At 36.0% G+C, this 16,135-nt stretch overlaps 1 protein-coding gene across 2 annotated transcripts in view; it reads right to left on the bottom strand.

The window, feature by feature from the left end:
* Positions 1 to 16,135, bottom strand: part of LOC123557589 (arginine--tRNA ligase, cytoplasmic-like) — a 252,954-nt gene that overhangs the window by 223,252 nt on the left and 13,567 nt on the right. For both annotated transcript variants that reach the window (XM_053543910.1, XM_053543911.1), the window contains exons 9-10: positions 13,734 to 13,912; positions 13,175 to 13,284 (exon numbers count right to left, since the gene is read on the bottom strand). In XM_053543910.1, coding sequence (XP_053399885.1) covers positions 13,175 to 13,284; positions 13,734 to 13,912 — 289 coding nt within the window. The remainder of the gene's footprint in view (positions 1 to 13,174; positions 13,285 to 13,733; positions 13,913 to 16,135) is intronic.

The raw sequence follows: 16,135 nt of genomic DNA on the forward strand, positions 1-16,135 counted from the left end.
GAACATTCTGACTAATTTTCATGAAGATCCATTCAAGAGTATGGCCTCTAGAGAGGTCACAAGGTTTTTCTATTTTTAGACCTACTGACCTAGTTTTTGGCCACACGACCCAGTTTCGAACTTGACCTAGATATCATCAAGGTGAACATTCAGACCAACTTTCATACAGATCCCATGAAAAATATGGCCTTTAGAGAGGTCACAAGCTTTTTCTATTATTTGACCTACTGACCTAGTTTTTGAGGGCACTTGACCCAGTTTCGAACTTGACCTAGATATCATCAAGGTAAACATTCAAACCAATTTTCATGAAGATCTTGTGAAATATATGGCCTCTAGAGAGGTCACAAGGTTTTTCTATTTTTAGACCTACTGACCTAGTTTTTGACCGCACGTGACCCAGTTTCGACCTTGACCTAGATATCATTAAGGTAAACATTCTGACCAATTTTTATAAAGATTCCATGAAAAATGTGACCTCTAGAGTGGTCACAAGCAAAAGTTTACAGATCACAAAAGCTCACCTTGTCACTTTGTGACAGGTGAGCTAAAAACTGCACAAATGAAATACAGTGAAACACCGCTCGCTCGAGGTCAGAAGGGGATGAGCAAAATGCTTGAGTTATCCATGGTTTCGAGCGACCCAAACATTGACCAACATACGAAGAAAATTGAAGTTTGTTTTACCAACTGTCATCGGGACCATTCGCATAGGAAACGGTGATGCGTAATAATAGCACACTCGTGACATTTTCATAAAAACATACTACAAACGTTATCTATGATAGATGTTTCAATATGCAATTTGTAAATGGCACTTGTGAAGAAACAACTAAGATTTTTTATTTTATTTTTGCAATTTATCAACAAGTGCATTATTTCCTTTATTTACATGCAATCAACTGCTGATTAAAATATTAAGATCTCATAATTATCTTTTCGATCCCGCAGAAAAGATGTAATAAGTAATAACATACTTGCTTTAATTTCAAACAAACAGCAATTGATCAATATTTGATCAAAAAAAACTTTTCTTCAACCTTTCATCAATAATTAATCTCATTATTAGATCAAGTATACCGACAAACAAACATTTAAGATAGTCGGGGAATAGACCACGCAATGCTCACGACGTGCGAAAATTTTAAATTAACCGATACATTCTGACCGCCGAAGGCGTGAAAATTTTTGACACCTCTGCTTGAGTTTGCCAAAAGCAACAAAGAGTAAACTAACACACAGGGACCAGGTGTCATGCTCGAGCGATCGAGTTATCGATGCTCGACTCAGCCATGGTAATTTCACATAGAAAATAGAAGGAAATCGGCCGGGACCACATGAATTGCTCGAGCGAGCCCGGGTGCTCGAGTCATCGATGCTCGAGCGAACGGTGTTTCACTGTACTGCAAAACAGGATATATTTGTTGCGTCTATTTTCAGCTAAAAAGAACACTTTGAAGAATTTAAACTTTTGTTAAATACCTTAAGTCTAACACACATATCTAATCAACGCTGCTTCCATGCTCTATTCAATGAGTCCGTTACTTGACAGGGTTAACACATGTGTGAACACCGGAAAAAAATTAATCCTGTAGCGAATTCATCATGGTCATTAATGCATCATATTCTATGATATATATAAACATAGTTCTAAATAAAACTTCGAGGGGTGAATGTGAATTAGGACTTAGACTACATAGATAAAGAAGCACTTGAGACTTCTTTCACATTCATCCCTCAATTTAATGTCTTTCGGAGTGTGATACTTCATCTCACTACAGGAAACATTTTATGCCAAGTTATACCAAAACCACTTGAAGGCTGGCAGAGTTATAGACTGGACAAGGATGGGGTGGACTGATGGACAGAATGAGGTGCAAACCTGCAGTCCCTGAAAACTGGGTTCAACCAGCAAGGTCTATTAACAACAAGAACACGGAAATATTTCAGAAGTGTTTGCCTTAACATTTCGCCTGCTAAATTTCTAAAATGGACTGGTCCATCATTCAATTTGGACAATACCATTTATTATTTGAAGAGGTGTTCACTTCAAATTTACTGACTTAATAGCCAACAGTGCAGACCATGATCAGCCAGCACATCCGTGCCGTGCAGGCTGATCTTGATCTGCACTGGTTGCAAAGGCAAAATCTTCTGCTGCCAGCAGGCTAAAGGTTACAGAAGTAGCATAATAACTAAAAGAATTGTTTATTCTGTATATGATTCATCCTCTCTGAATTCTAGAACAAACTTTTACCCAGATATAACATACAAAATCTATTTTCCATATCTTGTTCCTGTAACAATACGACAATTATTCACAGAAAATTGAATCAGGAAAAATGGTTAGACTTTTAGCCTGCATAACAATTTATCAATATGGCATCATGATTTCAAGGCACTTAACTGTTCTAGGATTTTTCTAACAAGAAAATAAAGTTAAGTTTCTTAAATGAGACATGCGGCCGAGGGCTTAATGCTGCTTCAAAATACTAAGATTCTTCCTGTGTCGACTTCTGACTCTGTACTAAAAAGCCTTCTTTGAAGAGTACCGTTTAAATAAAGGACACCTGGGAATAAATACCACATCTGAACAAAGACCACCTCTGAATGAAGACCAGCTCGGAACAAAGGTCACAACTGAGAAAAGACCTCCTCTGAACAGAGATCCGCTCTAAATAAGATCCCCATCTCTGAACAAAGACTACCTCTAAGTAAAGAACACCTGAATAAATTACACCTTGAAATAAAGACCATCTCTGAATAAAGACCTCCTCCACATAAAGACCATCTCTGAACAAAGACCTTTCTAAACTAAAATTACCTCTGAATACAGATCATCTCTGAACAAAGATCATCTATGAAAGAAGACCATATCTGAATAAAGATCACTTCTAAATAAAGAAAACTTCTGAATAAAGACCACTTCTGAACAGAGACCATAATACTATATCCTACTTTGAAAGATCACTGTTTTCTGTTCCTATTTACTGACAAACAGCACATTTTAACCTGATATGAAAGACCCCCTGTAAACAAAGACCACATGCTATATTTCCCTAGGGTGGTTTGTATGCACAGATGTGACTGTGTTAACTTTGCTAACAAAAAAAATCATCATCTCTTGGTATTAAGAGTTGTTCATTCAAAATTATAACACAATAGCAAACATAAATTCTTATTCCATATTACTCGACATAAAATAAGAACATGTACCATTCTTTGTCTTTTATTTATCTCATTGTTATACTGTTAAATGTTTTAAGATCATATAACACATTATGACGAACAAATGACTTAAAATACTTGATTTCTAAATTAATATATTCTACATCTGCTAAGGTAAATGCATCAATAGATCTGAGAAAAACATTGAAAAGTTAAGTTGGCATGTTTTTGGCCGCTCTATCTTCAAGCGAGAGGAGACCAGGCGCAAGCATGAGACAACACGCGATGCGATGACCCCTAAAAACCGCAGACGGCACCCAGCACACGGACCACACCCGAATGTATGACAGCAGACCTCAGCTCACCACGGCTCCGCACCAAAACGATGCCACGAAGCAAGTCAAGAGCTGCTACCAAACACTCAGTGCTAGAAAGCTGTCTGATATATGTCTGTGCTAAAACAAGAACGACAATATCGGCATTATTGTCCACGAAAACGGCACGCGTTAAATATTCATGAGACAGCCCAATTCTTCAGCTAGTAAAACTAAAATACGGACTGACCGGGCCTACCACACAAAACACCAACTGATGCACCCCAGACACACTTCACCTTGCAAGAAGCAACGCAACATAGGCACCACACAACATTATAGTGAAGCATTACAGACAACGGAATGCAACCAGGGCCTCACCAGTACCATTGTGATGCATTACAGACACTTCATATCGCAAGAAACAACGCAACATAGGCATTACCAACACTATAGTGAAGCACTACGGACAACGGAATGCAACTTGGGCCTCACCAGTACCATAGTGATACATTACAGACACAACCTAGGTTTCGCCAATACTGTAATTATTCACTATAGAAGCTTCACTACGCAAAAAAGCAAAGCAACCTAGGCATCACCAGAACCTATAGTGGTGCACTACAACCACTTCACAAGCAAGCAACGCAACGAAACGCAATGCAATCTAGGACTCGCCAGTACTATAAGGACGAAATCCTAGTGACCCGAAGCAACTTCAGGTCAACCAACCTTAAATAGCAAGGTGCATCTTTTGCAATGAAAAACCTTTGGTGCACTGTTTAAGACAATAATGCCCTTGTGATAGGCCCGATAAAGGCAAACATAGCTTCACCAAACTGAGCGGACCGTGTCCATAACTGACAGACGACAACGCAAATTACACTGAACTGTTCCGAATAAAATTCATCACACCAAACGCATAGATATATCTCTAGTTCGGCGTCTACCGTATAAATCGCCACAAAACAACACCCAACCGGTTATTGTTTAGCAATCTAATTAACTCGATATCTCGCCTGATCCCCTCAATTCAACATTATTTGAGCGACAGTCCTAACATTTAAGGTATAATTACCGATTCATAAAAATTACAAAACACATAAATAACTGCCAGTGAGCCTTATCTTTTATCTAGAAGCTAAGATATAAATGAAAATACCTAAGCTAAAGTAATACACAAGTTCATGTAATTTCTTTCCTATATATTCTTTTACAGAAAATGTCTTAAACATTAATTTGATTTCCGATATCCTAAAAAAGCAGACAGCTCCAGTTAAAAACATTCTAACGAATGCTGTTATTTATCAACACAATACACCTGAATTCCATAAATCGGGAACTATCCAAAAGTTAATTTCCAGGAATTATCTATCTACGGTACTTTGAAGTTCCTTCGACTTGGCTTCTATCACAGAACATTCATTCGTAACTTCTTTGAGTATGATTATAATTGGGATATCGGAGACTTCACAGTGTACGTTGCACTAACAGCTCACTGACATCTTCAATAAACGCCATATAAGAAATCTGTACCCTGAAAGTATAATACAAAACGCAGCAAATCTGACACAAATTTCTCCAGAATGTCAGGTCTTTCACCAAAAAAACTAAGTTAACCATAAAAAACTACTGCATTAGCAACCTTAGGGGTGTGGCGGGAGGGTAAGTTTATCTTTACTGAACGACATGTAGAAGAACTGTAGATTCTGTCAGTGTATAATAACGGTCTATTCGCCCTTTCAGACGCAATGTGAGAAATCTGCACGGGCTTTTTGCTTTTATATCGAACAACTGGCTGTGTTTCGGCTCGCTGAACATGCACATCAGTACTGTATTAATAAACGAGAACCAGTTCAACTGAATAATAAAGGCCGATTAATCCCGAATCCTTAGCAACTAACAAACATTTTAAGTCTCGAGGAATAAATGAAATTATTTTAAGGAAATAATTTATATTATTCCATATTACTCGACATAAAATAAGAACATGTACCATTCTTTGTCTTTTATTTATCTCATTGTTATACTGTTAAATGTTTTAAGATCATATAACACATTATGACGAACAAATGACTTAAAATACTTGATTTCTAAATTAATATATTCTACATCTGCTAAGGTAAATGCATCAATAGATCTGAGAAAAACATTGAAAAGTTAAGTTGGCATGTTTTTGGCCGCTCTATCTTCAAGCGAGAGGAGACCAGGCGCAAGCATGAGACAACACGCGATGCGATGACCCCTAAAAACCGCAGACGGCACCCAGCACACGGACCACACCCGAATGTATGACAGCAGACCTCAGCTCACCACGGCTCCGCACCAAAACGATGCCACGAAGCAAGTCAAGAGCTGCTACCAAACACTCAGTGCTAGAAAGCTGTTTAACAAACACCATGCGGTCCGTCTCCTCTCGATTTATTGATTTTTTCCGCCACAATAAATTTTGCAAAAATTTATCCCCCAAAAAATCAACACAAAGAAATATTAGACATTTACAATTTTCTATTAAAGCATCTCTGTGACCGCGGCAAATCTCAAGTAAAATGCAATGAATCCGCGCGAAAGAAATTATAGCGAACGCATAAAATATAGGTAAACATTCAATCCACACGGCCAGCCAACCGCTGGAGTCGAAAATATCACGCGGTGTTACCGAAAGATACTGTAATATTTCTAATACGAATGATCAGTACGTACAGGAAAAACTTATTAAGCGTATTGATGCACTTATCCCTAATAGCATAAATCTGAACAACATTTTACCGGGAAAAAAGTTGCTGTGGCATAACACATTATAGTGTGATTTGGTTAACCGTAAAAATCTTGGGCAAACTAGATCTTAACAAAATAATTCGATGTTAGGTTATTTGTGACGTCAGAACTTCTGAATCACAGTAAGTAGTCATGAAAAATTATTTGTTTTATTTGCGTGTATACATGGTAAAAGTACATACATAGTTTCAAATCACCAAAAATTCGTAATTTCGGATATTGTTTAAATAGTTTACCTAAATCAATGAAGAATTGTATCAACTTTTGGCACACACAAGTTTTTATTTGAATTTGTGTCCAAATTGTGAAATAATTGTCATAAATTTAAACCTCTAGCATGTAAAGCGTCGGTAGCGATGAACATTTTCTCAGAAACTGCTTGAACTATTTGGTCTTTTGAATGTTTGACTCGGGGGATATTGCCCATAAGAAAATAGTATCTTAATATTTCATAGAATCGCGTTAAATTAATGGAATTATGGGCAAGCCACACTGGTTTCGTTTTGTATTTTCAACAAAATAAAATCCCCTTTCTGATTTGTCTTAGAATTTATTAAACGTATAACCAAATACTGTCCGTAAAAGACAGGTCAGCCTCTTCTCTAAATACCGGATCCCACCGACGCTTGAATCTACCAGTACTCTTAATTAATCTGAATAGGTGGCCTGCCAAAATAGGCTAATATGAAAACAACTGTAAACATCCTTTATCGTAGTTATAATAAATCTGCAATAAAACAGGTTTATGTCTACCGCCGCAAAAATGAATTTGATTCCGTATGACAACCCTGTAATAGATTACTTTAAAACACTCTCATATAAAAACTAATGAAAATAATGCTCGTAAGGTATGATAAACTTTGATGAGAACCCTTACACTAAACCATACGTCATGAATAAACATGATGACGTATTCACTAAGTATAGGCTATACTTTTACGGTTATAATTGTCGAAATATTTCAAATGCTTTTAAAAGCAGTGCTACACATTATCAGAGAATCGGTAGAGATTTCCGACCAATGAAATAAAATGTGTATTTTATACTTCTTTGTTCTAAATAAAGAATGTCTTGAACTTTTCAATTTGAAGGCGAAGCAGGCCATTTCAAATGCCATTAAAACGACCAGGCACGTGATTGGTTTTGAATAAAATATTTATATGAAGGCACCCAAACATAATCGCCACTGAATTTGATTTCTTTATTCGACAAGTCGGTACCCAGATAAATGGGGAATAATATAATAGTTCTAGAACAATTCTATCGGAAGTTATGCCACATTTATGCCACGTGTCAGGCAACAGTTTGCGTGACACCAATGACCTTTAATCCAACCTTCACCCAAGCATTTGCAGAAAAAACAACTGTTTACCCTGATTGGTAATCCAAAAATAGTCCTAAAAAAAAAACGGGTATACCGACTGTAATATCGCAAGAATCCTAGTATTGTTAAATCTAAATAAATCTCAACCCTTATGTGGTGATAGGCTTGCTAAATCAACAGAATGAGCCGGATGAAGCAGAGACGAAACAATCCACATACATCTGCAGTCCTGAATAAAAATTATTCTGTGAAACAATCGTTTTTTTGTTTGTTTTTTTTTTTTAATTTACTTTCTGAAGTGTAGTGGTCAGAATTCGGATCACCATCTGTAGGTCTACAAATTAGGCTCTGAACCCCAAAATTTCAATCATTATTGCTTTGTTTTTTCGTTTGCCAACTGCTATCAAATCCTTAAATACATTTAAAGCCGCAAAACCACCTCCAGTAAAATCGTCTAGATAGTTCTGCTGTTTGCCTGATTTCATGTTTGATTTCAACACAAAATTCTTAAATGCCCACCACGACCTAGTAACCTTTTCTTTTTAACCACGGAAACTTCATGAAAATCATTCTTAAATTACAAGTAATATACAGCCATGATGGATAATCAAGGCCCTTCCTTAAATAAATGAGTTTTACAGCTTCGTATGCAAAAACTTATTCGATCAATCTCTTATCATCATAGTTTTAAGAGCATAGCATAGAATGACTACTTTGCATTGAAGAAACCAAATGTGTTCGAAATTTAACTTAATACACTAATTTCTGTACATATTGTTACATTGATTAAATATAGTATTAAGTCATTAAACGCCTTGTTTTGGCCTAATCTATGTCACCGTCAACTTGTTACTAAATACTTGTATATTTCAATCTTTTCATGCAGATCATGTAAAACTACCGTCGTGGAAATACAAAAGAATACAGGTATTTTGTGGCGTATCTTTAAATCCTAGCAAATTTTGCAATGTTATCCATTCCTCAAAAGGAAGTGTTGTATCAAAATAAAAACTTTCTGTGTCAGTCCAGTGTTTGTGTTAGCAGAGAAGACTATTAAACGTACTAGACGGTATGCGTTTTGCGTTTTTTGATGACAAGTCCCTTGACCTAGATCTTGACCTATTTTAGAAATTTAACAGCTGTTATTTTGGGTCGATATAGTCTACTTTGACCGGTGAATTTGCTAAGTTAACTATATCGATATTTCTTTTTTTTTTTTTTTTTGAGCTCTGAGACGAAATTTCATTTGAACTTCATCTCCGGGCGCGACCCCAATCTTGACCCCTAAAATGTCTCTGAAATGTTCTACTTGCAAATTATCCCGGGATTTGGTTTTGATACTTCACTGAAAAGTTATACTGACTGCAGGACACTCCCGAATGTGGAGCGAAGTATGTGCTTTTTTATGGAAAATTTGAATATTAATGAAGTAATTGCACATGCAGTGACGTGTACTCGCCCGAACCGTTTCCGCTGCGTCATTAACCTGCACACATCGCCACCACAAGTCTGTTATGTTTTAAGACCAGGATGCGGGCGATATCACCCGACGCAACTGAAACTGCCCACCGAGCACACGCCATGCTAAAACTTGTACATGTAACAAAGCATTTTCTGAACTTTATCACTGATTGGTTAGATATGTCGCCGCATAAATAATGAACGCTTACGACCACTGCATATAGAATAATTCTGCCCGAGTGTTTCAGCCTGACCGTCGGTAGACAGTCTAAAATGTCTTTCTTACAAAAAACGTTTTGATAACTAAATGCCCCCTTTGACCGGCAATAATGCCAAATTGATATATTCGTCTCTGAAAATCTGTTCAAGGGAGGAAAGCAGATGTGCCGCCAATAAGACACTGGTAAGACTAACAGAAGGTATGATTTAATTTGCGCATCTTCCTACAGACTGTAACTTTTTGTTCAATATTAGACATGCTGACTATACAGACGAGCCTAGTATAGATGACCTATACACTTACACCGCCACACCCTCCTTGAAATTTTACCTCTAACCATGACATAGTCTTGTGAAATACCCGAACCATGCAAAATACTTAAAAAATCAATAATATTATTAATACACCCACCAGCATTATCTTGTAACTGTCTGTTTCTTCTTTCTCGATATCGTTTGTACAATTACCGGTCCCTCGTGCTCCAAGGTCATGTTGATGTATCTGATTCCGCACCTCGTTCCTGGCCGACCTTTTGTTTCTCTCCTCTCGTCCTATGGTGATATTCCTGTTGTTGACGATTTTGCTCTTACATTTTGCCTGTGACCTTCGTCCTTCCTTTCCCGGCCTTGTCGTTTAGGTCTAACACGTTCATGCGGCATCTCAATTTAAGATTACTTTAAGTTTATCTTTACTGAACGACATGTAGAAGAACTGTAGATTCTGTCAGTGTATAATAACGGTCTATTCGCCCTTTCAGACGCAATGTGAGAAATCTGCACGGGCTTTTTGCTTTTATATCGAACAACTGGCTGTGTTCTCGGCTCGCTGAACATGCACATCAGTACTGTATTAATAAAACGAGAACCAGTTCAACTGAATAATAAAGGCCGATTAATCCCGAATCCTTAGCAACTAACAAACATTTTAAGTCTCGAGGAATAAATGAAATTATTTTAAGGAAATAATTTATAATAGTTACAATTTTTCATACTTTTGTTAGTGTACTGACCTTTCTTTCACTGACTAATTACGTCAAGAGATACCTGATATACCTGTAAAATAATGTCGTGATGTTACTGCTCTATTTTTTGTTCCTTTGTAAAGACAGAGACATAGCTCAAATATCAGAAATACATGCAGTTGAATTTCTTCTGATAATCACGCAAAGTATCATTTTTCTCCTCCTTTACAAATGCAATACTTTGAAATCATTAGTATTTGTGAGTGACTTATTTTTTATGGATTTCCTGGGATATGTCAATCTGCAACATTAAATCCCACAGAACAAATTAAATCATACATCTTATTTTCAATCCCAGGGTTCTTGCTGTCGGTTGCCAATGGCACCATATGTGACAAAAAAATACATGGTGTCACTAAAAATCTTCAGGCTGTGAATTTTAGTGTCCAGAGCCAACAAAAAATACAACTAAAAGAATCAGCGATCAGGTTTTTCTCATAGAAGTCAAAGCTGACCTTGCTGATTTAAAGGAAGGTATGTATGTAGATTTACAGTTTGAATTATTTGAATGAACGTCTATTTAAATGATTACCAAATAATGATAATTAAGTTAATAAGTTACTTTCATCTCTGCTATATAAGAAGAAAAATACATATATGTCCATCATATGTTACAAGATGTCTACACCTAGTAAAACTACAAAACGTAAACATGAGGGTTCCTTTCGGACAACAGCCAACATTTCAAAAACTGCAAAATTCTAAAGTTGTTAGGCACTTGGCATGGTACACACCAACTATCAAAGCTGTACAGGAATATTTAATGCTGTTATAACATTTTTCAGTACAACTTCGTTTACTTCAATTATGTGCTTTTACATAAATTTTTTGTATATCATAATTGTTAACTGCTGTTTAAATGACTGAAATACATTTTAATAACTATGTAAGTATTTGTTACTGAATGCCTGTAATTGTTATTATATCTTAACAAAAGTGGCATGTTGCCTCTCACAGACACTCGGCTCCAACTTTGGAGCCACTGGGGCCAACGTTTTCTGACTGGTGAATTTGTTGGCGAAAAGTCAAACTGACCCTAAAAAAAACCCCTGAATCCCAAAATTCATACCACTTTGACAAAAATCAGAAGACTTAATACCCACATTAATTTCACAGTAACAGAAAGCATCTGCTATTGCATAAACATGACTGTAAAATTATTATCATCGTTCTTTTTTGTAGCTTTTTATTCTACAATTATTTCTAACTCAAGTTTCTATATTTATCCCAAAATTCATACCACTTTGACAAAAATTAGAAGACTTAATACCCACATTAATTTCACAGTAACAGAAAGCATCTGCTATTGCATAAACATGACTGTAAAATTATTATCATCGTTCTTTTTTGTAGCTTTTTATTCTACAATTATTTCTAACTCAAGTTTCTATATTTATAGAACTCTAGTTACTATATTCAATTTAGTGGAACTCAAGTTACCATATTATTTAACTCATTGACAAGTTACCACAGTACAGTACGTTCCACTTAATTGCATATCGGTTAATCGCATATCCCGGATATTCGCATACGAACTTGAAGCACCGATCGATCCCTATATAGTTACCTTTAAAGATTTTCGCATAATTGCATTGAATTTTTAAAATTCGTCCCGCTTAATTGCATAAAACATTTGGCTAAAAGTCCACTAATTTGGTCGCAAACAGCGATAAAAATGATCAAAAGACGCCAACAATTTACTGTGAATTACTCTAGCCGATCAGCTGTTTCACATCGCCTAGGTGACAATCGGTGCATGACAAATTCGTCAACGTGATTCTCACACTTGTAGCAGTTCTTATGCTACACCGCTGATGACGTTCTACTTCCTTCTTATAATTAGGACAGTACTTTCGCTATCAATTCGTCGAAAATACTTCAACAGTATTTCGTTTACAGCTTTATTTGTTTAAAACATACACAGGTACGATTAATCACTCCATTAGTGACACATTTTCCAATTAATGTTGCCGTATTGATTCAAAGTAATAACCATTGCTCCTAGAGCAGCCGAAGCATACCGAAACAGATGCCATATACGTGTATTCTGATAAACGAATAGCCTGGTTATTCGCATATTTTGCTTTGACAAATTGGGTATGCAAATAAGCGGACTCCACTGTAACTGAAGACAAGTTACCACTAATGGAACTCAAGTTATCACATTAATTTAACTCAACATTTCCATATTAATGGAACTCATGTTACCACATTAATTTAACATGAGTTATCAAGTTAATGTAAATCAAATTACCACATTAGTTAGTTTTACTCAAGTTAATACACTTGTATAACTCAAGTTATCACAACAACATAAGTTATCTCATAAATGTGACCCAAGTTACTCCATTAATGTAACTCAAGTTACAACATTGATGTAACTAAAATTGCAAAATCAATATTACTCAAGTTGCGAAAAAAATAATATACAATTCAAGTCAAGTTACTTCATCAAAGATACAGAAGGTATCTTAATAACAACACTCATAAAATCACTGAAATGTAAACTGGACTAATACACAAAACCTTAGACGGACTACTACCCAGAAGTTAACTTGTCTGAAGGTGGAATAAAACACAGAAATGTAACTGGACTACTACACTGAAATATAGTTGGACTAACATATAGAAATGTAACTGCACAAACATACAGAAATGTAACTAGGCTAATATTCTAACCTCAGAATAAATGAATAAATGACCAACAATGAGGCAACAACAACAAACAAAATATGACTAAACACATATATACAGGCTGAAATGCAAATATGGAAGATAACTGGATGAAATTAAATTGCGAGGTGAAAGCGAAAAAGGTCTATCTATTTCTTTATTCATAATGCACTTAAACCTCTTTTGCTCTCATCCCTTGTAAAAGTTGCACTTACTTGTCTTCCCCAAGAACAACACCAAAGGCTACGTGTTCTACCCGTATCAGTTTGGGACTGTAGTAGCCAGCTTTCTGTGCTGCAGCATATATTAGTTCCAAATGAGGGCCCTGTGGTAAAAAAATTAGAAACATTTTTTTTAAAATAATTTTTCACTAACTTAGCGTTTCCGATGACTTTGTTTTTATTGATTTGTTTGTTTTGGGGTTTAACGCTGTTTTTCAACAGTATTTCAATTATGTAACACAGGACAGTTAACCTGGATTCTGTACCAGTACCACAAGTAACTGCAAACTTCGCAAAATGAATCAGAAGTCGAGGATGAATGATTTCAGACATAATGTCTTCTATCAAATAAACAAAATGCCCTGCCTGGGGATCGAACTCACAACCCCGTGATCCATAGATCTGCACTCTCTCTATTTAGCTAAGCGGGCTGGCTTTGTTATTATATATATGAGCTGAAATGAAGAGTAAACATTGTGCTACAATTCTGTTTCTTAATTTTGCTAAACTTCTGTTTTGTGAAAGTATCTTACGTTACAGTACAATCACCTACCTGTCCAGCGTCTACCACATATATAAGCCATGTGCCTTTCTCTACCTCCAGTCGCTGTTTTATCGCTGCCATATCTGATGTATCATAAGTGTAGCCTCCGTCTGACTTTACCAATGTAAGTGGGACTTTCTGACCTTCAACGAACATGATTTTTCTTCCATCTTCAACTGTAGTAAAACCTGCCAAAAAACATTATTGTTTAAATTACTAATGCTGATAATTTATATCTTTAGCCCTTACCTTGCTAAATTTGTAAAATGGACTGGTCCATCATTCAATTTGGGCAGTACCACTTATTACTTAAAGGGGTGTTCACTGAAAATTTACTGACTGAACAGGGACCGGCACAAACCAAGATCAGCTTGCACAGACATGGTTAAATGCACTGGTTGCAAAGATAGAATCACTTGCTGCCAGCAGGCTAAAGGTTAAATACTGTTAAAATGGTTTTATTTCATATTCGCTAAATATTTTCCATTTCTGACAAAACAAGACTTTTATGACAACATATATTAATGCATTTCAAATCTTAAATGTACAATTCATAGCAATTTTGTTTGTTCTCTGTGATATAATTTAACACGAACTGACACAACCGAGGAATAAAGTATAAAGTATTGCACAATTAGTGTTAAATGAGTGTAAAACAGTGCATGCTACGAACACCATGTTTCAGTTTTAATTGAAATTTTGAAATTTAGTACCTGCTTCTGTCATAGATCAGGAAGTGATTAAAACTGAAATTTCCATAATATCAGATAGCCAGCAAAATGTCATCAACACACAACGTAATATCCTACATTTAAGGCTTGAATGCTACAAATTACTGTTTGATCCCCCTTCTACAACAATGTTTTTCCTTGAACTCTTATGCCTTTCCCTGCAAAATTTCTGTAATGAACTTATCCATCTTTCAATTTGGACATTACCATTAACTGTTAAAAGGGGTGAATACCAAAAAGATACTGATAAAAAAGATAACACCAATTACATTCTACCAGAACATCATTTTTAAGAACTCCAATGGTGGTAACAGGAATAATTTGATTAGTTTTTGAGCTTATCACAAAAAATCGACTCTGATATGGTATCTGCCCAAGTTCTTGGACCCAAAGAAGTTCTTAAACTTCACTCTTGACTTTATTAGTTAACAGAGAATTATAAAACTTTCAACACATCTTGTTTAGCACAAAAGCCAACATTTCCCTACACTAAATCTGCTGATAATTAAATGGGACCTATTTAATCAATCAAGATACTTCCCACACACTTTACTTAATGAGTCTAGGTGTTTATCTGATCTGGATCATACTTAATTTCAGACAATTCCGAGGTTTCTATTTTCTTTCATTATGTGTAAAACTTCATATTACATCATAAACAAAACTGCAGGAAACTTCTTTGCTCATATGAGGGTCTGATATACTCCTGTAACAGTATTCCATTCTGTTACATTATTAGCAAAACTGTAGAAAACTTATTCTGTTTGTATGAGGGATTTATATACTTTTTTATCAGTGTTTCAGTCATGAACTAGTTCTTCTCATGTATCTGTAAATATTCCCCAGTTTCCCCATTTTATCAAGGAGAATATTCCTCTAGCCAGGGAATCAAGCTCATAACTTCTAGCCTGGAGAAGAAACTTATAACCTGCATCTCATTGAAATCAACCAGACCTCTAGCCCGAGGAACCAACACAATACTTACAACATCAGGACCCAACTCACTACTTCTCGTCTTAAGTTCCAATACAATAAATCACACATAGGGATAAAACACACTAACCTCCAGCCTCAGGGCCCAATGCATCACCTAAACATAGGGACCGATACACTACCTCTAGCCCAAGGCACTAACCCATCACCTAATAATAGGTAACAACCTCACTACCTGAGGCCTCAGAAACCAAAGCATCAGTTTTTCCAAGTAGGAAATACACTTTTACAAAAACTGAAGCAGTTATACTTTCTCTTATATAACATTTGTTTCATTGTAATGACTATACTGTAATAGATGTTTTGTGTTTGTTTGTTTTTTTCTCTGTAGAAAAAGAGGCATCTTGATAAGCACTTATTTACTTTAACATCTATTACTTTCTCTTTTATATCAAACTATTGTTAAAATTAAGACAAATTTTGTATGGGGGACAAAAAGAAAAAGAATCCAAAGCATCACCTTAACCCTTAGCCTGCTAAATTTCTAAAATGGACTGGTCCATCATTCAATTTGGGTAATACCATTTATTATTCAAAGGGGTGTTCATTGAAAATTTACTGACTGAATAGCAAACAGTGCAGACCATGATCAGCCTGCACAGATGTGCAGGCTGATCTTGGTCTGCACTGGTCGCAAAGGCAGAATCACTTGCCGCCTGCAGGCTATAGTTTAAATATTACCCAACT

This window comes from Mercenaria mercenaria, chromosome 5 (genome assembly GCF_021730395.1).
Source record: "Mercenaria mercenaria strain notata chromosome 5, MADL_Memer_1, whole genome shotgun sequence".
NCBI lineage: Eukaryota > Metazoa > Mollusca > Bivalvia > Venerida > Veneridae > Mercenaria > Mercenaria mercenaria.